The following is a 26,039-nucleotide window of genomic DNA, read 5'->3' on the forward strand; positions in this document are numbered from 1 at the left end:
CCAAAACAGTAGCAGCCGGTGAAGTGTAATAGGGTGGAGTGATGTTACCTGGCTTCCCAACATGGCGGTCGGTGCTGGTAACCAAGAGGGAGAAGAGGAGCTCAGAGCAATCCAACATCCCTGCTGTTGCACCTGCAGTGCTCCAGTCTCCTCACTGCCTCTCCCTCCCAGCAACCTCCACATGGGTATGAGGTGCTCAAGCAGTGGGAGATCTTCATAATTATTTATTATAATTCTCCTTGTATTCTGAACCGGAGGGTGACATTTATTCTTTATTTGTCAAGTAAGATACCCGATGGTGATAATTAAGCAAAAATCACACATTTGCTATCTAATTATGACAAATTTGTGACAGAGTTGTGAGATTTGCAGTGGCCAGAAAGCTGAAGAGAAATTTTATTGAGGTTAATATGGTGAACTGCAAGGATTTAATTTGATTTTTAAAAACATATTAGTTCCTTTGGCCTTTTGTATTTTAACATTTTAAAACTTCTGTATACTATTATTTTGGGCATATTTTACCATAAAGATATATTTTGCTTGATGTTGTTCTTTAATATTGTACTAGTGTGATTGATGTGACCATGATAGTCAAACAACAACAATAAATTACACCCCATAAACTAAACCTACACATTGGGAACACAGGGAAACAATGCTGCCCTATGCTGTGCTGCCCCACCAGCTGCTATTTCTCCAAAATATGCATTTTTTATTGTGTTCCAATCCATTTCTCCCTAAAATTCACATTTGTATTCATTTTTCCCATAAACCTTTATCTATTTTGTGAAACTGTGTTGTAGAATTCAGAAAAGTACGTAATCTGCCTAACATAAATCTGGGACAGATGAATTAAATCAGCTTGCTTCAAAATGTGGGCAGAACTTTTTTGTGTCAATCTGTATTATCCACACAGGTATCATGTAGCCTCCTTTGGATTATATTAATGGGAGAGGACTAGTTTTAGATCAATATCATGCTGATTTGATGCAGGACCAAGTAATCTGATAACCATGGATTATACAATAATCCACCCACCCATTCATTCATTCATCCATCCAGGGATTTTATAAGCTATGGGTCACTTGTTCTAAGAAACAAAAGTGTTTTTTTAAGCAACACAGAACTTATATCAGGTTTATATCAGCTTTCACTTTGGTGAAGTGCTGCTAATTTGGGCTGATTATGTAATATCTGAAAGTGCCTTAGGAAACATCTTGAGGTACTTTATGATTTTTCAAACATGCTGAGCCACCATAATGCTAACTTATTTTCCATTAGATAGAAAAAGCTCAAAGAACTCATCACCATGACAACAGTTTGGATACCAGTCAGAGATTTTACATCCCTGAAAAGGTTAGAAAGTTCCTTGTACATTAACATTGCAGTTGGGACTTCTGTAATAAGAGCGAAAGGAATATGCTTTACAGTCAAGCAGACAGCAGTTAGCATTGACATCTTTTTTCTGACAGGGCTCCTGGGCTGTGTGACATGCAGAAATACAAATGGTAAAGATTTTCTCATGACTGCTTCTCTATTCCAGGGAAGGCTTCACCTGATGAGTTACTGCTAGTTAGGCAGCTTTTAAGTACACAATTATTAAAAGCAACAAATGGAAAATATAGCTAATGTTGGGGAAGAGCAGAAATATCTAGTGGAATAGTCTCTACTTTAAAAATTACCTCATTTATTTGTTTAAAGGATTTATAATCCACCAGACAGAGGGCCTTCTCAGTAGAGGTGCCCACCCTGTGGAACGCCCTCCCTTCAGATGTGAAGGAAATAAGCAGCTATCTTCTTTTTAAAAGACATCTGAAGGCAGCCCTGTTTAGGGAAGTTTTTAATATTTAATGCTGTATTGTTTTTAACACTTGATTGGAAGTCACCCAGAGTGGCTGGGGAAACTCAGCCAGATGGGCGGGGTATAAATAAATTATTATTATTATTATTATTATTATTATTATTATTATTATTAAGCATGCAATATATGTAAGATGTAATATAAGCCAAATGTAATATAAAACCATTCAACATATTCACTAATAATACACTAGCCTAGAAGCCAGCACAAAATAGACAATCAAACATGAGAAATGCAAATTCAGGAGATGTTGGCACAGCATCCCCAGTTTATGATCCAGCTTATATTACACATCAGAGGCCTTAGTGAAAAGGTAGGTCTTCAAGGCCCACTTAAATGCTATAAGGAAGGGGGCATGCCTGACCATAAAAGGAAATGAATTCCATTATTGCAGGACCATTGCCAAGATGGCCCTGTTACAAGTGCCTGCCAGCCTAATTATCTTCACCTAATTGTCATTCATAAGTAGAATGATTAATGACGATTATATCAGGAAAAGCAAAATATAAGGTGTCACTAATGTAATTCCATTTATGAAATTACACAACTATTCACGGTGAAGTAAGGACCAGCATTTGTTTTGGAACTCTTATACATGAACATTAAATAAACTTCACTCTTTAAAGATAAATATACTATATAGATGGAAAACCCTTTTAACAAACAGTACAGTTTTAAATTGTTCATTGCTTTGATTTTTGGAAGTACATTAATTTGAATGCATTTATTTTTCAGTGCTACGGGAGTTTTTGAACACTATAATCCTTAAAAATCAGCTCCTGCCAACTTATGACAGCATGGAGCCACCCACCCTTTGTCCTTGTGCGCAGAGGAGGGCAACCAAGGTGATCAAGGGTCTGGAAACTAAGCCTTATGAGGAATGGTTGAAGGAATTAAGTATTTTACACCTGGTAGAGAAGAGGCTGAGAGGAGTTATGATAGCCATCTTCAAATATCTAAAGGGCTGTTCACATGCAGTATGGAACCAGCTTGTTTTCTCCTGCTCCGGAGGGTAGGACCCAAACTAAAGTCTTCAAGTTACAGGGAAGGAATTTCCAACTATACATCAGGAATAACGTTCTGATGGTAAAAGCTGTTCGACGGTGGAACGTTCTCCCTCAGGAGGTTGTGGACTCTCCTTCCCTGGAGGTTTTTAAGCAGAGGTTGGATGGTCATCTATCATGGATGCTGTTGTTGAGATTCCCGCATTGCAGAGGGTTGGACTAGATGATCCTTTGCTTCCCTTCCTACTCTACAATTCTACAATTCTATGATCCTCAAGTTTTACATATTCTGCAGTTGACCTAGAACTGCCAACACTAGCATGGTGTACCATATTTATTTACCACGTTCAGCATAGGACTCAGGTTTAAGGCACTGGGAAGCAAGGAAAACTAAGCTCTAATGCTGCCACACATTTTTACAGCACTGCCCATGCTCTGCCTCCTACCACTTCTTAAATGGGTAAGGGTAAGCAGATGCAAATAATGACATAACTAAGAGTGTGTAGGCCTACAAAACAGGGTGGCAGGAGGGTTGGCATAAACTAGGCAAAAACTGAACCCATTTTGAATCTAACCCTGACCTAATTGCCTGGGATCAATCAAAAGGGCTTGGGCTGCATACATGTGAACTACTGGAATACAATATTCACTATGCCTATCTAGGCTACTGTATATGTTGAGGCCAGCCAAGCCCAGATCAGGTCTTCTTTGTTGAGCCTACTATCCTTAGATTCTGCAATGGCAGCTTAGTTATATCTGATGTTTGTTGGATAAAACACACCTTTACACAATGAGCTAGATTCAAAAACCTCACATTTCAGAACTAGAGAGCTAGCTATATTTATTATTAATTTACATATTGATATATGCATATATAGCCTTGAGGATGTATGTGGAGAGGCAAATAAAACAACCAGAACAGTAATATGAGAGAGAATTTCAAATTCAGTCATTGCTGAATACAGAAATGGGCATTTTACTTTCCCAGCAAGTATTCTTTAGCCGCTCTCTTTCTCTGTTTCCTTATTAGTTTTCTAAATCACACCAAGCTGTATTTACTGTTCAAGTAAATTCTTCAGATTACTGGAAATGCATCAGAACATTTAATATTTTGTTGGAAGCAGCCAAAGCTTTTCATATTTCTTACCTTATACCACAGGATTTCAGGCTCTCTATATGGTATTAAGAAATCCTGTATGTCAGGGCATGAGATTTCCTTGCTTTTGCTAAGTTCAGCTTTTTCAAAGTATTTCATCTTTGAATTGTAGCAGAGGCCAGTGTCATTTTCACCCACTGTCAGCGAAATGGATACTTTCATACAGTAAGTAGAGTTTCTGCAATACAGCAAATAAAAATAATGGTCTTGTGAATAATAAAACAAAAAAGCACCAAACATTGTAATAATGTGCTTTTTAAAAAGTTACAAGAATCTTATGTACAATAAAGAAAATGGTATATTAAAACTCGCATTAATTTGCTTGCAATTTTTATTTAGTCACTAAGAATATAAAGAATGTAAAGAATATTTTTAATTCCTTATTATACGCTAGAGATATTCCTTTTTCAAATTCCTTTATTTCTGTATTTCCTACAGGAAAAAAATCTTCCTTCAAAGACAGTGGCAGTGTTAAGACGCATTAACCAGCAAAACTGATAACTGCCCTGCTGGCAAACACTATTATAGCAGCTCTCAGGGCTGTACAAATCAGTTTACAGCAAATAATTTCAGATCCAGACAGGAACCTCAACCATCGCACCATGAGCTAAATTGTTAACTCAGCTATTCATCAGATCAGAAAAAAGTTTTTCAAGTCAATAAAATATATATTTCTATAGTATTTAATTAAAACAGATCTCAAACCATCAGTTCTTAGAATATCAATTACTTGCAATTGCTTTTAAAGAACAAGAACTACCAGCTTGTTTACCTTACAGCATAATTCTATGCACATTTACTTTGAGTAAAATCCAGAGTTCAACAGGACTTACTCCTAAGTAAATGTGCATAGGATTGCAGCCTTAGGCTCTGTATCCTTGCGTTACAAAATCAAAATCCTGTTCAACTATTATGATTAAGCCCTCTCTCATAAGCTTTTCATTGCCACATGTTCTTGGCAAATGTACTGCGAAGCTAGGGGAGTCTATCTTGCACTTCTCTCATTCCTATGGTGCTGAAGTCAGAAAGGGGAAAAATATTTTGGAAAGTATTTTGTTCTAATTTTGGTTTTCTCTGTGGGTGACATCACAGCATGTTAAGGTTGGTCACCCTCTTCAGAGTGTACTAGCATAGCCAAAGACTATTTCTCCTAAAGGTAAAGGGACCCCTGACCATTAGGTCCAGTTGTGGATGACTCTGGGGTTGCGGCACTCATCTCACTGTACTGGCCAAGGGAGCCAACGTACAGCTTCCGGGTCATGTGGCCAGCATGACTAAGCCACTTCTGGTGAACCAGAGCAGTGCACATAAATGCTGTTTACCTTCCCACCAGAGCGGTACCTATTTATCTACTTGCACTTTGTGCTTTTGAACTTTAAATGCCTTTTGACCTCTAATCTGGTAGATGTGTGAATACATATAAACTATTTTTCATTGCTTGCCCTTGAAGATACCATGTGTCTCAGTGGCCCTAAGACTTCCACAGAAAACACATTACTGTTCTATAGTTTGTCCATTTTTCAGATGGGAAATATGAAGAAAGCAGAGAAATCCACATAACTTGATTTACATAAATGGCAAATATCTAACTTGAAAATGAAAGCAGTAGCATGCTGGTAAGCATCTGCACCATTGTAATTTCCCTGGATATGTAGTGCCCCTCCACCTTTTCCTTGAGGGCAAGCAAGGACAGGCAATACCTCAAATGCAGGCGTTTTCCAGGCCCTTCTTCCTCTATGAACCTTCACACATGCCTTGTTTGCCAGCTGGAGATGCTCTCTGGAATTCGTACTAAAATATGTGCATCTGATCTCTATGAATACATGATGGACCAAAGAGCTGTTGTAGACAGTATTTGCCTAGAGCCCAACTCCCTTCTCCTGAAAGTTTAGCTACCTAATCCCAGATGCATGGCTGTCAGTTGTCCTGTTACTTAGTCAGAGACACTCTATTATTATATCTGGTGAGAAGTGATTTAACAGCAGGGAATATGAAGGAACATTCATGTCTCTGTAATGTACAATCCATTTTGTTTGGAGCCATCAGTTGTTAAGTTCATTATGTGCTACTGAAGCAAAGGTTTGGGGAGGGATGTAACACAGTGGCAGAGCCTTGCGCTGATCAGAGCTCTGGATATATCCCCATCATATTCAGTTATAAGAATCTCTGAATAGAAACCAGGAAGGATGTCTCACTGTGACCTTGAAGAGCAGCAGCCTGTCATAGTAGACAAGTACTGAGGTAGATGGATTTATCATCCAGAAATATGAATTATCAGTAAACTCGCTATATTCTAAGACTAGTTCATTTGAAATGTTTAACAACACATAATATTTGTGCAAATGAATCTTTTGCATATTTCTCTCTTACAAGCTTTCTTAAGATGCAAATGCATAATAAACAACACTGTAAGAGTGATTCATGGAGCCCAGTATTTTATTTATTTATTGCCAAGATGTATTTTAATAATATAACTTTAAATCCCATATGAAACATTTAACATTCAGTTTTCATATAAATGAGAAGGAAACTGCATTCTTTCCCCCTTTTTTTAGTTTTGTAAATAACAGAAGAGAAGTACACAAAAGAATTCTGCTGAAGAGAATTATCTATGCTCAAATGTCTTAAAATACTATTGTACATGCTTCACATGCTAATATATTAAGCTAGGTTGCCATTTCTCCATATTTTGGTAACAGTTTCGTAGCAGTCTTTCTAACATAAACAATTAGTACTTCTTCATATTAAAAGGAAATCAATGCTGAAGCCACATTCTAAAGTGGAGCATTAACCATCACACAATGACAGAGACTACCTGAGGTTATTTCACTTCAGTAGGCATAACTTGAGGGACGCGGGTGGCGCTGTGGTCTAAACCACTGAGCCTCTTGGAATTGCCGATCGGAAGGTCAGCAGTTCGAATCCCCGTGACAGGGTGAGCTTCTGTTGCTCAGTCCCTGCTCCTGCCAACCTAGCAGTTCGAAAGCAGGTCAAAGTGCAAGTAGATAAATAGGCACCGCTCCAGCGGGAAGGTAAACAGTGTTTCTGTGTGCTGCTCTGGTTCACCATAAGACCTGGAAGCTGTATGCCTGCTACCTCGGCCAGTAAAGTGAGATGAGTGCTGCAATCCCAGAGTCGTCCGTGACTGGACTTAACGGTCAGGGGTCTCTTTACCTTTTAGGCATAACTTGGGGAGGGTGGGAGAGGTAAATGCTATTTTCAACAACTAAATCAGCAGCAACAAACACACTTTTATTATATAATGTAACTTATGCTAGCAAAAGCATTGAATGCTTCATTTTATTCAATTGCTAAAATGATATCTAACGCTACTTCATCATATACCATAACTGACAAAAGTACAATAAATTGTACCCCACTAACTTCTGATAAATTATTTGCTCCTCAGCACATACAGCCCTGTTTTATTGAATGATGACTGCCTAATGGACTGGAGACAAGTCCTGGATAGCACCAGATGCAGTCTGTTGCTCCTATGTTCACAGTAAAATAAGCATGTTAAAACCAAGCTCCCCCAATTATAACCATAAACAATCCATAGACAGCCCCCTATGCACTGAAAGAAAATAGAAAGGGAGTTGAGAGGCAGGTGGTATAGCACCACCACTGCAAAGGGAAGTCACCCCCCCCGCCATCTACAGGTTCAGCTTATGTATGAACACACCTGAAGCATGTAACTAATGTATACATGTAGTGAGGACACTTGATTGGAGCTTTATGCATACATGCTGGCATGTTTCTTTATTTCAAAGCTCTAGCCTTAGTTTCATTTTCTGATGACCAAGATTTAAAGCTATTATTTCTATATTACACCACAAAAGTGAAACCAATGAATATCTCCATAAAATCATGGCATTTGGCTGTATATGTGAATTATCAGGCAGACATAAATATTTACTAAATATTATTCCACCTCCCTGAAAACATCTACTTTTTCACATAAGGAACTTTGATATATGAATCCCTCTGGACCCATGTGTGTGGGTGAATAACAAAAAGAAACAGCTGGCTCCCTGGCTTCTAATCACAGGGCTATAGCAGAGTATTAAACTCACAAAAATAAGCAGTACAATAAAGCGTGAGGAATATAGGTTGCAATGAGCAGATCACAAAGTGTTAAATAAGCTGAAAATGCTTTACTTATTGATTCAAAGTCTCAACCATGCATTGTTTCATGCAGCAGCAAGGATAACACAGGCAAAATACTATTGAGTAGAGTGTAGTTCCAAACCTGTACTGTAAATTTGGGAGACGCTCACACATGTGCTCCTTGATGGATTACATGATGCACAGAAGAGACAGAAAGCTTCACTCTCCAGATATATAGGCCTGGATCAAAATATCCACTGCACAACATTAATGCCCCCCTCAAGCAGGTGTAGGGAGTCCCCAGTGTTCTAGGACAACTATTGGGGATGGGAGGTGCTGGCAGTTGTAGGTAGACTACAAACGCTAATATGAAAGGAAATTCCTTCCATTTGTGCAGTGGTATCTCTGGACCAAGCATATTGATTTGGCACTGATCTAACCCCATCAGGATGTATAATGTCCACATGATGCCAAATGCAATGAATGATTTCTGGAGTGAAGAATAAAAGATACATGGATTCTTCTTCTATTTTCTTCAGTTTTGTGAACAACGTGGTTACTACATGTAGTGTCTAATAAATTATGGATCATTATGAGCAATTTTCTTCGTGTTAATTGGAGGCTCTGATTCAAGTGGTTAAAATCCAAATGGAATTTCCCTGTGGGGTTTTCATTGTGTATCATAAAATTGGTGCAAACCTCACAGTCAGTGCCCTTTTCAATATTTTACCATTACTAATGTAGCAGAGGATCAACCAGCCTATTAGCTTCCCATGTTTATAAATTGAAGAGAGAACAATTAATCTGGATGAACTTTAGTTCATTAATGATACGGATGGGTAATAAAGACAAGTGTCTCAAAATGCTATCTATAATAGTAGGCAATGTTCCAAAGTATTCCGTTACTTAGAGGATGAAAAATGATGTGAGAAGACTCTTGATTGAAAACTTAAATTTAATGCAGAAATACTACTGCTATTAAAGTGGGTTTTTTTGGGGGGGGGCAGAGCATTGGAATTTATTGCTCTACCTCCTTGTTTCTCTCACTGTTTATATGCATAGGGAGAACAGGAGTGCAGGCAACAAACCTCTTAGACGGCTGGCACATACTGTAGTAGCTGGCTGGGAGCAACTTTTGTGGCCTGGTGGGTGTGTGTGGCATGTGTCTGTACACTACTGTCAGCATAGGGGCATGAGCTGGCAGGTTTTTCTCCCTTCTTCCTCTGCTTGTGTTCTGGCAGCCACCTGGTCTACCATAGGCTACAGTTAGGGATGGGAAATCTGACAGTTTTGGTTTTCCTCAGATGATGATGATTGGTTAAAATTATATACTAGTTGCAGCCCAAGTCTTGGTCTCAGTCATTGCTGTAGGAATCGTTGACTTCTTCACAAACTAATTTTTGTGGACCATGTTTTTTGGCTGCTCTGTAATGCATGCTTTGGAGGGTAACAAGGGAGATGGATGGTGTGGCTAAATAGGTCAATTTGATCATATTTTGGCATGCATGTGCGGAAAATGGAAGGGTTGTAATTAACACTGAAAAACTTTTGCAATAACTGAACTTTTTAAACCTTTTGTGGAATAAGTATAATTGTTTAGGAAAATGAAGTTGTGGGTAAGGCCTGGCCAGGGCGAAGGCGGTCATCCTCTTATATACCTGCTGGGATTGACAAGGCATCTGACTCTCACCTGAATCTCATAACTCTCCTGACAGGTGATTTGGTCTGCAGCCACAGTGTGGAAATAAAAGATGAGATTGCCCACCAGATACCAGGCACTCTACTATACAAATTAGGCCCCAGTGTTTTTGTTAGAATCCCCTTCTCAATGAAGTAACCTATTTTAATCTAGAATTTAAATTCTCAAAACTTTATTATTTGTTAATTTGAGCAAGTAAACTACTGCTCTCACTTCATTACAAACAGTATTTCTACCTGCAACACACCTGAGCAAACCTGCTCCTCTTCCTTTCACAGATATTGTGTTGCCATTTGCAACTGTAGCTGCTTCTGATTAGTTATCATTTAACTCTTTGGGGAAATATTTTGCATCACATGTCATGTGCATGGGAGTTGCCAAACCAATTAACCAACTAGAAGGATTACTGTTAACAGCACATTTTCCTACTGTATAACTTGATATTGCTGGATAGATGTGATGAACTGCAAAAGCATTTTTAGTTTGCTTTCTGTTGCCACCCTGGAACTTTTCTTTATTAGTGCCACTTTGTTTTGTACATTTCCTTGCAAATGAAGGAAAACAATTTTTCTGCTTGTATATGTGGATAATATGATTTTGGTTACTGAGAACAAACAAGATTGTATAAAAACAAGATTATGCGCAGGCCTGGCCAGGACATAGGCATCCTGACTGTGGCAAAGGTGACCTGTGTGTGTGTGCTTGCTTGCTTGCTTGCTTGATTAATAGCTGTTGGGAACTTCAGGGTCCCTGCTCTCCCTTCTTATGGTCTGTGTACTGGACCCAGAGACTGCAATAGAGAGCATTCCATGCCAAGAAGGAGGGCAAATGGACACCCTATCAAATGACAGGGTAGGAGCTACTCGGAGCAGGGCCTTTTCACTGGTGGTGCCTATTGTATGCCTTGCTCTTCCCAGACCTGTTCTATTTTGGCCTGTATTTTGGAGCTTTATAATTTAGGAAGACGTTGGAAGAATTGGTTGACAAGTCTTATCAGTTGCTGACATATGAGCGGATTTTATTTGGTGCTATTCTGGGCTTCTGGTGCACCAGGGTTTACACAAGTGTAATAGAGTTGGCCAGGATGCCAGAAGGGATACAATTTATGAGCTTTCTCCATTATCTGCACAGCAGGGGGTGTTCAGTCAACAGTGCAAAGGCTGAGCTGAAGTGTTCCCTGTTGGTTACCAGCTTTCAGCAATAGGGGTCGCTGTTTGGTAGCACCCGATTGGTTAGCTGTCAGATTCTAGAGCTCCCTATTGGTGGCTCTTAGGTAATTCACAAAATACAGAGTCCATTCATAAAACACAGTGTTCATTCATAAAGCAGTAACATAAATCTCCATTGCTACTGATTGGGTGTATATTTCAGCGGTTGTATGTACAGATTTATGGCCATGCTGTAGTGTAGTGCTTTTGTGGCTGTGAATAAAAAGTGGCTGGGCTCATTGTCACGGGGTTTGGGGGGGAGGTGACAAAACTGATTTCCAATAAGTGCCCCCCCTTTATTTCCACAACAAGTCCTTGAGTCTGTACTCTGAATAGCGACACCAGGGACTCAGAAGGTGCAGGGCTTGTTAGTCCAACCCCTGCACAGTCTCATCAGGGCTGACCTTAATGCAATTGGCACAACTGGGCCAAATTGGGCCCCATGTGCCGCTCCTAAGGGAGCCTCCGTACCAGGGCAATCTAGATGGATTTTATTTATATCTCTAACATTTTGCAGACTTGGGCTGTGAACTGGGGCCCTACAAAACAACAACAACAACAAAAATCAAGTTGTGCCCCACTGCTTCAAATTGTGCCCCACTGGCTAGCCCTGAGTCTCATAGTTGCTGGGCCTGAGTTGCCCTGCCCTTGCATTAAGTCTTGGGTTTGCAATTTTGGGAGAGTGGAGACTGCGGCACTGGGGAGTGGGCAGGCTGCCAAGGCCCTCTAGATTTAGAGGCCTGAGTTGCCTGGCCCTTGCATAAAATCTTGGGTTTGCAATTTTGGGAGAGGTGAGATTGCCTGCTGGGGAGTGGGCGGGCTGGTGAGGCCCCCTAAATTTAGAGGCCCTAGGCTTCAGCCTACTTAGCCTATACATTGGTCTGGCCCTGCCTATTAGAATAGCAAGTTACAAGCAGGGTGGCCACGAGTCTTACTTTACAGTAGGGCTGGTAGTTCTCTGTTTGAAGGACTGCCTTCCCAAGTCTGGTTTAATGATAAAGAACCCTAAGATGGGAGAGAAGGGCTTCATCCGTAGACGCAATTTGGGGTTCCTTTGGGATGAAGAGCAGGATATAAATGTAATAAGGGAAGTCTATTGTTTTACTGGGGTTTTTTTTATATTATTTACTTGTTTTTATCCTGTATTTTATTCTGTGAACTGCCCTAAGATCTTATGGCAAAGGGTGGTATATAAATCTAATAAATAAAAATAAATTAATGAATTTCAAAACATTAAAAAGCACGGCCCCAAGGTCCTAAAAATCATTATGCATAAAATTAATCATAAAATGTCACCCTCCTAAATCAAAATGTTTTCATAGCACAATTACATGCTTAATGAGGGATGGTGCTCATTAATATTCAAACAGGCCTGATTAAATAGAAGAGTTGAGAGCGAGTGTGAACCTCAAGTTCTTAAAACAATGGACTGAAAACAGAGCAGTTCTGCTTCCAGAAGCCAGTTGTTCATGAACAAGAGATAATTTTTAAAACAATCCATCACATGATGGAATAAATTCAGACCTTATGATTCTGGAGCAGTTATTATCTACATGGACAAAGAATTCTGGGGGATTATAGTCATGCCCCATGCTTGTTGTCTGGTTGTGCAAAAATCAGCTCACACTGAGGATTAACTGGATACAGCAATAAAGTCTGTTAATGTAATCTGATCACTTATTTGGCGGCTAAAAAGAAAGATAGCTGCTCCTTACTACACTCTTTCTTTGTCTTCCAGTTTTTACTCCCTTTCTGATTTATTTCATGTAAATAAGTCAAGGGTTACTGTAGGTAAAATAGTTGCTAACCCAGGCTAACTATTGTATAAATAAGCTCTTTGGCTTATACTATGGTACAAATTAAATTCAACAGTATCATACAAGGGATTTATATGGCTTCCTTCCTGTAAAGGTAAATCAACTTTCAAAGAAGTAGGCTGCCCAGCACAATGAAATAGCCTTCTATTAACACCATACTCACAACAGCGCATAAAAGTACCACAATGTATTTGTTTTAATTAGCTTAGCCAAATTAATCACACCAGGAAGTGGTGATCTAGTTTATTGCATGCTTCAATTCTCAGAAGCAGTAAAAGCATATCCCATTCTAATAAAACAAGCCCACTTTATGATCCTGAATTGCTGCGGCTTTTCAGCATCATCTGGAGACGACGTCATGTTTAAATGTCCCTTGCTGTACAATTTGCTGGTTGCCAAGTTATGCCCATTAATTGATTTATAAGACTATTGATCTTTTGGCTTATTGATACATTTGAGGGTGGAAAAAAGATCCTTTAAAAAAATGAACACAGATCAAATATTAAAGGAGAGGGAAAGAGGGAAAATCATACAGGGTTGCCTTCCCCAGGATCACAGAGACAACAAGGGTACATGGGCAATCAAGATTCCATCCCATTGCCCCATAAGGGTTTTGGAGGAGAAAGCCACAAGAGGGTGCTGCCCTGAATCAGTTAACTCATGACTGTTTCTCCTTACCCTCCAGAGTCAGGAGCCCAGCTTTCAAACAATTGGGTCAGATACAATTAAGTCTTCCTCCCGTGAAGTAACCGGAGCAGGCTCTTGTTGCTCTTTAAAATATGCAGTGTCACCTGTGTCATTTATGTAGTGTAGTTTCTGGGAAACACTTGCCTGCGAGCGCTCCAGTTGGAGAGCAGCCTTTACCAAAGGTGTCATGGGCTATGAAGACACTCAAACTCTGGACACAAGGGAGAAACGTCCTAAGAGGAAGGCACGCTTGGCAAATCCACACCATGATCAACTCCCGCCCAGAAACCAATGTCTCCACTGTGGGAGGACATGTGGATCCAGAATTGGCCTCCACAGTCATCTACAGACTCATTGTTAAAACCGTATTTATGGAAGACAATCTTACTTGGTTAGGAGTGATTGCCAAAGAAGAAGAAGAGTGACAGTAGTTTCCCATGGGAATGATATCCCAGGTTATGATATTTTGGCACCTGAGGTGAATGACAGAACGGTGTCCTCCCCAATATGGAAGAAAGTAAGTGAAAATCAGGAACAAGGATTTGGGGTGGGTGGGTAATAAAGACCTACACTGAAAACAAGGGGGTGAATGAAGGTCTACATCAGGAAAAAGGGCAAGAGGATCAAATCAACATTACGGTTGGTGGTTGAAGTGAGGATCTGGCACCTGACATCTGTTCCTTATACCTGCCCTTTAAATAAAGATCTTATATTGAGCACATGCTTTAAGGAAGCCTCTGTGTGAAAGCAGCCATGAAGGGCCAGAGCAGACAAAGTGGCAACACTGGCCAGTACATCTGTCTTTTGGACAGATGGCCCTCAACACTTGCTCATTTTAAGAGGGCCTATTATGTTCTCCAACATCACTTAAGAGAAAATGTACAAGTTTAGTGGACTCATATTATTATAGTTATAGCAAATGGCAAAACAACTGGCACTATTTACAGGCTTCTCACTTACCTACCCCGAAAGCTGTCTGTGTACAAATGCTGGCTCTCTCGGCCTGAAGCAAGATGAGCACTGCACCCCATAGTCGCCTTTAACTGGACTTAAGCATCCAGGGGTCATTTACCTTTACTACATAGTGGGACATGATTACTACCACCAATGAGATTGTAGTTTGTGCTTGCAGAGCAAAATTTGCTTAGTTGGGTAGTGCTACATAATTTCACTATTTTGAATGGAATCAGAGAATATTCAATTAAAGGACTAGATTAGCACTCAAGTTTCTGGTACATAAAATCTAATTAAGTTTGAATCAGATAACTCGAGCAACTATATATTTTAGTCACATATAAAATTTTGTTACCTCACATTTATTTACAATAGCCCTTCCTCCCGCGCAGCTTTTGATCCCCCTCATCATAAATACTTGTTTATGGGCTTGCCAACTCCCCTAGTGAAGAAGCCAGTAAAGAGATTTTGCTTCAGCATTACACAACTCTGGCTCATTTTATCTCTCATTAAAAGTCAGAGTCAAACACATTATTTTGAAGGTATGAAAATCAATATTACACTGGAATGCTCCCACAGCTTAATCCAATTCAAACTTCTCAATAAAAGAAGTGCTAGGGCAATTTATGACAACATGCTGTGTGAAGAAGGAGTGAAGAAGATGGCTCAGATGAATAAAATTAAGTGGAGTTCTATAATATCCTCACTGAACATTAAAATAGAAAGTAAAGTTTATTGTGGAAATTCTGAAGCAAATATTCCACTCCCGATGAAGAACATGGGAATTTCCCTAACCTTTAATATAGGTGCTGTGTGGCAGCTCTGGACTGCACACAGATCTATTCATTTTAGTGAGATGGAAAGCTCTGTGTACACATTCAGATGCACCCTTCAAGCTGTCTCCTATACTGATGTGTATAGGGAGACCCTTATCTTTGTGGAAAATGTGAGTACAGCTACCAGGGTGTCACAGAGCTAAAATATCCTATAACAATCACTGTACATTCATCTAAATGGGTTTGGGGATGAGAGTCGTGCGGAGGCAAGTGTATACCCTGTACATATGCAAGTTTCACATACTATTCCCAAAAGCAGATTGCCATTAAAAATGTTTTAGTGGCAAGTGGCTTTGGGGAATTGTAATAACATCTGAGCAAAAAGAGACAAACATACAAAAAAGCCTCAAATAAAATGCCCACAGCTGGTTTTTACTGCACATAATATGGTATTAATCAAAGAATTTTCACATTAAGCACATTTGTGATGGTGGCACCCACTTACAGCTAAAGGGAATCTGGCCCATGAGATTCATTAACTATTCAACCCATTGTAAATGTGTGTTTTAAATTATTATTATTATTATTACATGCACATTGCATCAGAGGCTTTTGTTGTGATAAAATTAATTACTTTAGCACTTTGAATTTAAAATTTCTTACACCCACAAACAAGTGCATTGGCAATCTCTGTCAAATAACTACTTGAATAATTGTGGCATTGTGAATAAACTGAATGACTAGACTAGGCAAGAAATGGGTTCAAATCCATGCTTTCACATGAAACTCAGTAGATGTCTTCATCATTCAGCTTTACTTAATTGCACAAGACTATTATGAAGATAAAATTGGATAACCCAGATATTGGAAGCATATTACTATCTATGTGAAAGAAAGATTAATTATACAAGTAGATTTTATGTTGTGAACATACAGATGAGCGGGACAGGAATTGATCCTTGCCCTACTGCTTTGCCAACCTTGCTTTCGTGCTCTTAAGTAAATAAAGCTGTGGCCTGATTTTACCCAACACTGGTGTCCAGTTGAATTGTTTCCACTGCACTCACAGACCACATATATGCACCTGCCTGGACAAATTAGCACCTTCTGTAAAGAAGCAGACCTAATGTACTTGTGACTAAGTCAACGTTCAGCTAGTTTACAGTATTCAACTCTCATATCAAACAGCAACTTATTTTGCCTTGGAGCAGATGTGTTTATTATCTTTCAGGACCCAGTTCTCATTTGCACCAAGGTCCCCTTTCTCTGCTGGAGGAGTGAAAAGAAAACACATTGCAAATGACACACAGTTCCACAGTGTTCAGTTCTTGTTTTATAAGCGAATTTGTTAAGATTTCAGCATGGAGGGCAATGAAAGAAAACATGCACTGCATTTTAATAACAATCTGAAATTCTTTGCTTTTATACTTTTATCAAGGACACTTTTAAGGTAATAAAGATTAGGGGTAGTGCCTAACGAACTAATTCCACCAGGGCAAGGATTTCTGCTTGTGGAACAGAAACCTCCCCCTCCCACACTGCATGTCCTGTCAATCTGTTCTGGAGGCTTCCCCTCCAGAGCATATATAGAAAGGATACAGGATATGCAAGGGGAGAGGAGAGAAGGGAAATTCTGTAGCATAAAAATATATCCTTGTATTGATAGAACAAGGTGGTCAAATATTCATAGTACGTATAAACATTCAGTAGAGTATATATAACAGACCCTATATGTGCAAACATATGTAGCCGTGTGTTTAGGAATCCTTCAGAATGGAAGCTTCCCACATGATGGTGCAGATAAGACCTGTGTGGAAGGTTTTTCCTCACAGTATAAGTCAGGTGTGGTGTCTGCTGCCATGTTTCTTCTCCTTCTGCTCCATGAACGTTCACTTACCATATGGTGTACACTGATTGTCTGAAAAGGGCTTGTGCCAGTAGAGATATTAAATAAACACATATGCTCCTCAGAATGTGGTAAAAGAAGAAGTGCTGATTCACTGCAATAGCTTTTCTCTCTATACAAGGGTGTTCTGTGGAGGTTGTTTTAAAACACTCTCATACTGATTCATGCAAAGGAGAACAGTCTTTGGAAATGATTCAACATCAGACAACCACCACCACATACTCAGTAAACCACAAATACCTGCAACAAATGCGGCTTTTGCCTCAATACTATTTTTACTTCTTGTGCATACAGCAACAGAATATTTTGTGACTAAGCTACATAACCATTTTGTTGCCTTAAGTTCTCCATACGTTGCCTAATTTCTGGGCAATGAAAGGCAGCAACATTTCTTTAAAAGGGTAGGAGCACAGTTCCCATTTTCACTCCTGAATCAAAACAATATGATTTTACTATAATACGTCCGATATTTGCATGTGCACGAGTCCCACAGAAGTCAAGACAACTTGCAAGGGCAAAATTGCAGCATATAGAGCTACTATTTTTTAATACAGAAGTGAATAAATCTGCAATGTTTGTACTGTGATGGTTATTAACACATACTAATGAATGCTCCTTTGAGACTGGATGGAGTTCCGTTCACTTCATTATTATAGGTGTGGAATACTCAGATAATGAAGTAGTACTTTTCACAGTTATTCTAATCACATCACTCACCATAGGAAGCACCACGGAGTGCAAGTAATCTGTAGAATCCAGCCACGAGGAAAGGAAAATGTTGCAACATGTCATGTTTTTACCCATGGCTCTACCACACAATTAGATTCCACACATCACCAACTTCTAGCATGGATGCACGTGAGCCAGGTGAGTTTACAGGTATATCCCATGTATGTTGTAGATTAACTTTTGTATCTTCTAGATATTGTGCAACAGCCAAATACCATTCCATATTGTCTTTCAAATAAGCTTAAATAAAACCAGTGGGTTTTATCCAACCACGCTGTCCCTTAAACCTAAGGATTTCTGTCTCCTTAATGGGACTAATCTGCTCTGTGGGTCCCCTAGCATTCCAGGATACCTTAACTGGGTACACCCCACAGTATGTAATTGAACACATAACATGCCTCTATTTTAAATAAATGTCTTATTTAAAATGTCCTGCATTCTATAATCATATGTGTATTTAACTAGTTCGTTATTGATAGCTTTAGGAGCAAGGAACAGAGGTCAGAAAGATTTCCATATATATTGTGAGCTATTTAAAAAACAAAAACAAAAATCTACTTGAATCATTTCATACAGACATATCTGTAGGTGCATATCTTGAGGGAAGAATCATATTATCTTGATGATGATTCAGCATGACAGGAATCAACCACAGAGATACACTGGCCTATCTATATTTAAAGAAAACAATTTTAAAATCAAAGAGCTCTTGTTTGTAATAAATTAATAATATTTCCTGGAAGGAGGGGGACAGTTGAAAAAGTAGAAGCAGCATGGTATTTCATATTTTTCTGTGGTTGCAATTGCACACATATCTGGAGAAGCAAATACTTTTGTTACTTCTAGTTGTCTGAAATTGCTCCTTGCTAGCGATATCTGAAGCACGCATACAATGGTATATTATGTATACATTATGTATATACGAGCACCTTACCAGAGAACTTGAATTATATATCAAAGATTACAACCTTGACAGTATTCCCTTTTCCTGAGTGTTCATCTTCCTAGGAGGCAGGCAGGAAATATGCCATTATGGTACTTCCTCCCAATCCACCAAATGGTTGCCAGCATGGGAATCCATACAGAGTATTCCCTCACCAGCAGTAGCTTCCATTAATTTTAAGGTTATCTACTTTTGCATTCTCTGGCATAAGCACATATCCTTTTTCTAATGGAAGCCAACAGCAACACTGAATAAAACATTACAAATAAGCTAACCTAATTTAAAAGAAGGAGAATAATACCAACAGTAAAACAGAATAGTAGTGCGCAAATCATCACCATGTTCCAGACTGCTTCCAGGTGTTTGGGTATGAGACTCAATCTTAAAACGTCCAATGACCCTACTCTATCTCTTACCATTACTAGTGTAGACACTCCCACCCTGGCTCTCACTAGCAGAGGCCTTATGCCCACTAATGAATGGAGAAAGGGGCACTGGGACTCCACTGTTGACCCTGCTCCCTGGTGTCATGCATGGTAAAAAAAGGTAAAGGTAAAGGACCCCTGGGTGAGACCCACTTCAAGTCCAGTCAAACTTGAAGTGGGTCTCACCTTGCTTCAGGCTGAAGGAGCTGGTGTTTGTCCGCAGACAGCTTTCCAGGTCATGTGGCCAGCATCACTAAACCACTTCTGGTGCAACGGTACACCGGTACACCAGAGCATAAAGAGATGCCATTTACCTTTCCCCTGTCGCGGTACCTATTTATCTACTCACACTGGCATGCTTTTGAACTGCTAGGTTGGCAGGAGCTGGGACAGAGCAATGGTGTGGCTAAATAGGTAATCTGGTGACATTTGGGCAGGTAGGTGTGTAAGATTGGAAGAGTGGGATGATCAGATGGTGAGCAGCCTCAGGCATCTTTGGTGGAGATATTTTAGGGCACATTTTGAGGCCAGCCCCTCTGGGATTTGTGACTTGCAGCAGCAGAAAGTCTTTGGGGTTGCCCTGTCCCACCCAATAGAAATTGCGTGGCCCTAGGCTGGGAAGTTGGTCAGAAATGCCACAACTTACCTTAAGGGTGGGGTTCAGATAAGAAGTTATTATTAGATCAGGCACTTGTTCTGAGTAAGTTCTTTGGAGTTAAGCTGCTCCTGCACTGTGTTAATCTTCTGACGATATCCATACTGATTAAAATACAGCCCCACACATTTGTGTCTTGCCTCTTTATCTATTCTGATCACAAAACACTTTTGGCAGATCAGAGTAGGACATATACTGGGAAAGCGTGTTCTCCTTCAGGGAGAGCACGTGTTGCAGTGGGGTCTACTGAGCCACCCCTCTGTTACCAGGCAGAGTCTCTAAAGATGGCCTGGGGCAGTGATTGGTTCACTGGGTTGCTGGGGTAAAAGTTATGTTGCAATTTTGGTGGGAGGGGTAAAAGGTTTAAATACTCTGCACGCAGCCTTGTACTTTCTCTTTTGCTGCGTGCAACGGATCACCCGCCCACCTGCCCTAGAGTAAGGGGTTGTTGCGTTGACCTTGCTATTGCCTGTCATGGAGTCGTCTGCCTTTGAGCAGGGGCCTGGTAGGAATTTTTCCACCTAGCAAATTGGCTGGCTGGGTGGTTTTTGCCTACTGCGTAGCAAATCGTCACAACTTGTAAGGTTGTGGTTAGGCATTGGTTATAAATTGGTGGAGGAGGGGTTAGGATAGGCTGTGCCTGCTCCTCCATAGTTGCTGCGGAAAGGGAATTCCGTTAAAGGAATCCTGGGGCTTGCCATCTTTTCGTCCAATCCCTGGAATGGGACTAGGGCCGGCAAGCCTTCGGGGAGCAGGCGGGTGAGAGTTGAGGGTCTGTGTCTCAGCTCCAATTCCTCCCCGACTTGCTTTCCCCCGCACTGTCTTTCGGTGGTGCCCGGAAGTCAGTTCTGTCCCCAGGCGGGGGGACAGATAGTCTTAACCAATGCCTAAACAACCACTCACGGTTTGTATTTGAATAAAGTTGTGGCCAAAATCATGCCAAAAATCTTAAACAAAAATTACGTGTCTGTTGTGAGTTATTTGGGGGGTGGACTGGGGACCTCGACACGCAATATAGTGTTGTCGCTATGGTTAGCATCTAGAGTGCTTGACAAGATTTAAACATTTAAATGAGATTTAGTTATTTAGAGCCCAAACCAGCCTCACCCTGAAGGATGGAGAACTGTAACAACAGAGGAAATACATATATGAACTACAGTACTGGAGTCAGAATAAAATTGTGTGAAACAAATATGGAGAAACAAAAGCACTAAAAGCATAAAAAACCCCAGACCAAATGCAAATATATTATAAAGCATCTTTAGTCTTTGTTTCATGCAACAATATGAAAACTATCAAGGGATACTATATGCCAAGAAACAGTCTAGCAAACACTTCTGCAACAATTATGTAACTGTGAAATAAGGAGTTTTGGTGGAAAGGATGACAGACCTTCGGTTGTATCTGAATACAATATCATTCCTTTTATCACTTGCCCTCATTCCAGTTTTAATAAGCTCTCTTGGCTCCCTTATCTTTTTATGTTCACTCCACAGCAATTAAACAAAAATGCAAATATCATCCTCAATTTTATAACAGTGACTTGTATAAAACTGCATTAAAGTGATATATTTGTTAAATGATCTATATACTTCTGTTACACTGTGAATAAATTTTATGCAACATCAGCGCATACACATTGAATATATGCATGTGTTTGCATGCTAAATGTGCATGGAATGATTATCCATTATAATTCCATCACAAGTGCTGAAGAAGCAATAACATTTGAAAGGCATAACTGGTTTAATAGGAGAAGAGTGAACACTGAATTCTGAATGACTGCTTCAAATGATTGTCCAATGTTAGAGGGAGAAAATAACCTTCCATATATTATTTTCAAATATTCAGACAAGATTATGTTAAATACAGTGATTGTGGTTATTTTTATTCTTGTTTCATGTGAGAGGTGACTTTGTCTATGCAGTTGGAAAATTCTTCAGGCATGCAAACAGCTTTATGGACTTGTGAATTCCCAGTGGAGCTTCTGACTTTCAAAAAGTAGCCACAGATTGCTTGTGAAGATCTCCTGAGTTTCCATAGAATTTCTATCATCATCATCATCATCATCATCCCAAAGCAACTTGCAACAAATATAATAAATATTAAAACCAACTGCAACAAACAGAACCAATAAAAACCACAAAAAAGATCAAGACTTACAGAACCTGTCCCAATAAGTAATAGAAGCTCTACAAATTGTGGGCCAAAAGCCCAGGTAAAAATGAAAGTTTTTGTTTAGTGCCTAAAACAGATAAAGGTGGTGTCAGGCAAGCCTCCCCAGGCAGAGCATTCCACAGTAAATGGTACTTCAGAATATTGTAAGTAATTATCAAGACATGATACCAGTACTTATAAAAGAGTGGTAGATTTAGCGGCACACTTAAAAAGTATGGTATGTTATCAGGAAGAAAGCTGAAAAGAAATCTCTAATAAAAAGCAATTTGTCCATACTGTCTCAATACTCTGGAACAAAATAAGAAAGCTGTTATATGTTTTCCAAAGATGTGGGTAACAATTCATCACAGAGTTAGATGTACTTAATCCCACTTATTTCAATGAGTTGAAGAATGCCTAACTTTAGTTTGCATTGCAGCTATGACAACACTGGAGTAGATTCAAACGGAATGGATGGGCTTACAAATAACTACTATGCAAGCAAAATCATTAAATGAAAGACACTGCTATGATATATTACACCATAATGTCTCTGAGAACAAAGTGTACATTTTGTTAACAAGACCACATTTAAATGGTACATAGTACCACTGTGGTTTATGGAACATATACCAAAATACTTAATTTTGCTATGTTTAAAAGTTCATGAAGACTTACAATCGTTCTGAAAGTGACCTATGGTCCATTAAAACCAATATGAGTAAAGGAGTAGCTAGTGCTACAGTGTAAAATTTATACAAATACTACACAGTATATACTGCCTGCAAAGTAGTAGCTGAAAAATGTTTAGCAGTGTGAAGCACTTTAAACAAAATAAGAGCACCCTTCTAAGCAAAATTCTATGTTCACTATTTAATACTTGACAAGGTTTTCATGTTCTGCTTCAACATTTTTGGAAACTGTAAGCACTGTGAACTTCCTTTTCCACTACCTTTTCTTCTCTATATACTATTTTCCCCTTATCTAGCTCAGTGCAGCAACTACTGTGTTCTTAGGAGTTGAAAAGCATATAAAAGGTGAAACAAACAATAAAATAAAATTGTTTTTCACTCAAGATAACCAGTTCCTAAGACTCCATTGGGGGCAAAGTCCAAGGAGCTCTGCACTTTTCTGGCAGCAAGCTGCAGCAGAAACAGTGGGCTTGACTGAAAGTTTTTCTAAGAGTCAGACCCTGTCACATAACATGTTCAAGATGCTCTTGAAGTTCTGACCTAATCTTGCTGTTTCTTACTTTGAGCAAAAGCTCTGTGGTGACACAGAGGTTCCGTGTCACTACAGAGCCTGACATCCTGATTGAGAACTTCCTGTGGACCTGAGTCCTGAAAGTACTTAATATACAGCACATGAAATACTGAAAAGTATGGCCCTGATCCCAAGAACTGCACAGGCACCACCATCTACAGAATAAGTCCACAATGACACCCATGACTAAGTATGGGAGAACAGATGTGCTCGTGGCACCTTGATGGTAAATTATGGCTTTACAAGCATGTGTTGTTACTGTTGTTGTTTTTAAAATATAATTTTATTAAAGATTTCTTAGTTTGCTAAAATACATGCATTGTCTCTTTTTTCAAGTTGTGTTTTCTACAGATCAGTTTCATTTGTTGTGAGACATTAGTGTTGTTGAAAGCGATCCAGTTTAAGCATTTGACTCATAGTTTAGTACCATGAAGTAGTGTTTTATGGAAAACTTTGGAGCATATATAAAAATTATTTCAAGTGTCTTTGACATTACAAGTCTGTTGGTCTTCCCTGAAATGTGATTTATATTAAGATGAATGTGGATTTCAGTTTTGCAACATACTTGCTATGTCTTCTGAGTATGCTCCTTAATCACTTTTGCTTCACTCTTAAGGTCTGTTCCACAAGACTTTGTCCGCATACATGTAAATCACCACTGTAAGAATCCTGGGAACTGTAATGTACATCTCACAGAGCTATAATTCTCAGCACCCTTAACAATCTACAGTTTCCAGCTTTCTTTGATAAGGGGTTGTGTTTTAATTTACATAGTCCTAGATGCAGGACAGAAAGCCACTAAACCCAATAAATTAAATCCAAGAAATCCAATATATTTAACATTGTGTTGTTGTTTTTCTAAAAAAACAATTCATTATTTAAGTTATAATAACATGTACTGACCCTCACCATAGTTCCACCAGAAACTGCTGGTGTTTGAAGCAAAGTACAGATAACATTATTCTCAATCCATAGGAGTCCTGTAGCTTCTTGAGAAATACACAAGTTTAATATAGTTTCCCTCAAACCAGCCTCCATCCAATTTGAACATGGAAGCTTTAGTTAAGCTGAGGTGTGCTGAGGCTGAGCATGTGGAGATGACAGCTTCAGTGAATTGGAATGCTCCGGAGAGGTGTTATTAAGTAATGGGCATCAGGGTAAGATATATTCACCCACTCTCTAGTCTAGTATAAGAATGTGGTGTGAAAGTATTTTGTTTTGTGCGACTCACCTCTTTTATTGAATTTATACTGTTCTGTTTTCATCAGTTCCCATTTTCCTTTGCAGCTGCCCCAATTTGCTTTGGGGGCCTTTTCGTTCCTCTGGAAAACTTTAGGTGAGACTTAGGAAGGAATCAACAACAAATGCTTCCTTCCTTGTTCCACTGATGGAAGCCTTAGCACTAGCTGAGTGACATCACTGGATACAACTCTAAGACTTTATATATTTTCAAAATCAGAGCCACTGCTGCTCACAATATTTGCAAAATACAAGAGGGCATTCATGGACTTCAGCTTAAATTGGTAAAAGAAGTAGTGCTGGAAATGTAAAACTTTTTGCAATTGCCTTAACGTTTTTATTAACCATATATTTGGGAAGTGCTTAACATATGTTGTACATTATATAATGTGAACAATGTAAGTTATGGATAAGGCTCACGTGACCTTTGTTCCATGCAAAGAACAGTTCAACACAGGGCAAGTTCAATCAATGTCAATAACATTCTTGAGCCAGAAAGTACACCAACATAGATCAAGGACACTCAAGGAGGATGCAAATTGCATGTGTGCCTTGTCAGCATTTAGCAACTGATCCAGAAAAAGTAAGTAATGGGCAAAGCCAGGAGTAGTTTAGTAGTGTCGAAATTATGGCTTTTTTCCTGAGGATTTAAATACAATCCCAAGAAAACAGAATTTCTCAATACTCATGTCGGAAACAGGAGATTGTAGTGCCGTCTATGTAATCTGATATGTCAAGTGTTAGAAAAACTTTTATATATCATTCAAGTGATACTGCCCTTAATGTTAAGCAGCCAGAGGACCATGCTGGCACAATGCTAGCATGGTCACTTGCAATAATTGTTGGTTTAGACACATAATTAATTGCATTCTTTGAATACGTAGAGTTTCAAAACAGTAAGTTTTTTGTATTGTAGCCTTGGAGGGCATATATGCCAGACTACAGTGATAAGGTATAGACACACACAAAATGGAATAGAATTGATACAGTCTCACATCCCTTTGATTTATACTGTAATGGGTGTTGTCAGGAATAGCTGGCATGGAGGGGTAGTGCTGCAGAGCCAGCATTCCAACAATGGTATCACTGCCACTTCCCTGGATGATGCAGGGATGTTTGGGTGGCAGCAAGTTTGGGCCTGCGTCAGTTCACCAATGGGTGTGATGAATCAGCTCTGCCAGTGTGCCCATGCAGTCCCAACCTTACTGCCTTCTTTTCTGGCACTGTCAGGGGGGTGACTTCATGGTACTGCTCCAGTCTCCTGGTGATTTCTGAGTATGATACACCATGAAGTACATGTAGTACATACCAGCACATGCAGAAGTACATTCAAGTACATGCATAAAGACTCACAGCTCTGGAATAAATCAATTGCAGGCATGTCCTTCAGGCTTTATAGGCACAGACCACACCGTTTTTGAAATCAGATACTGTGCATATCAGGAGACAA

At 39.5% G+C, this 26,039-nt stretch overlaps 1 protein-coding gene across 6 annotated transcripts in view; it reads right to left on the minus strand.

The window, feature by feature from the left end:
• Positions 1-26,039, minus strand: part of IL1RAPL1 (interleukin 1 receptor accessory protein like 1) — a 635,157-nt gene that overhangs the window by 272,674 nt on the left and 336,444 nt on the right. For all 6 annotated transcript variants that reach the window (XM_083439335.1, XM_083439332.1, XM_083439330.1 and 3 more), the window contains one exon: positions 4,013-4,199. In XM_083439335.1, the coding sequence (XP_083295461.1) occupies positions 4,013-4,199 (187 nt within the window). The remainder of the gene's footprint in view (positions 1-4,012; positions 4,200-26,039) is intronic.

The sequence above is a fragment of the Podarcis tiliguerta genome, assembly GCF_965153285.1.
Source record: "Podarcis tiliguerta genome assembly, chromosome: 4".
NCBI lineage: Eukaryota > Metazoa > Chordata > Lepidosauria > Squamata > Lacertidae > Podarcis > Podarcis tiliguerta.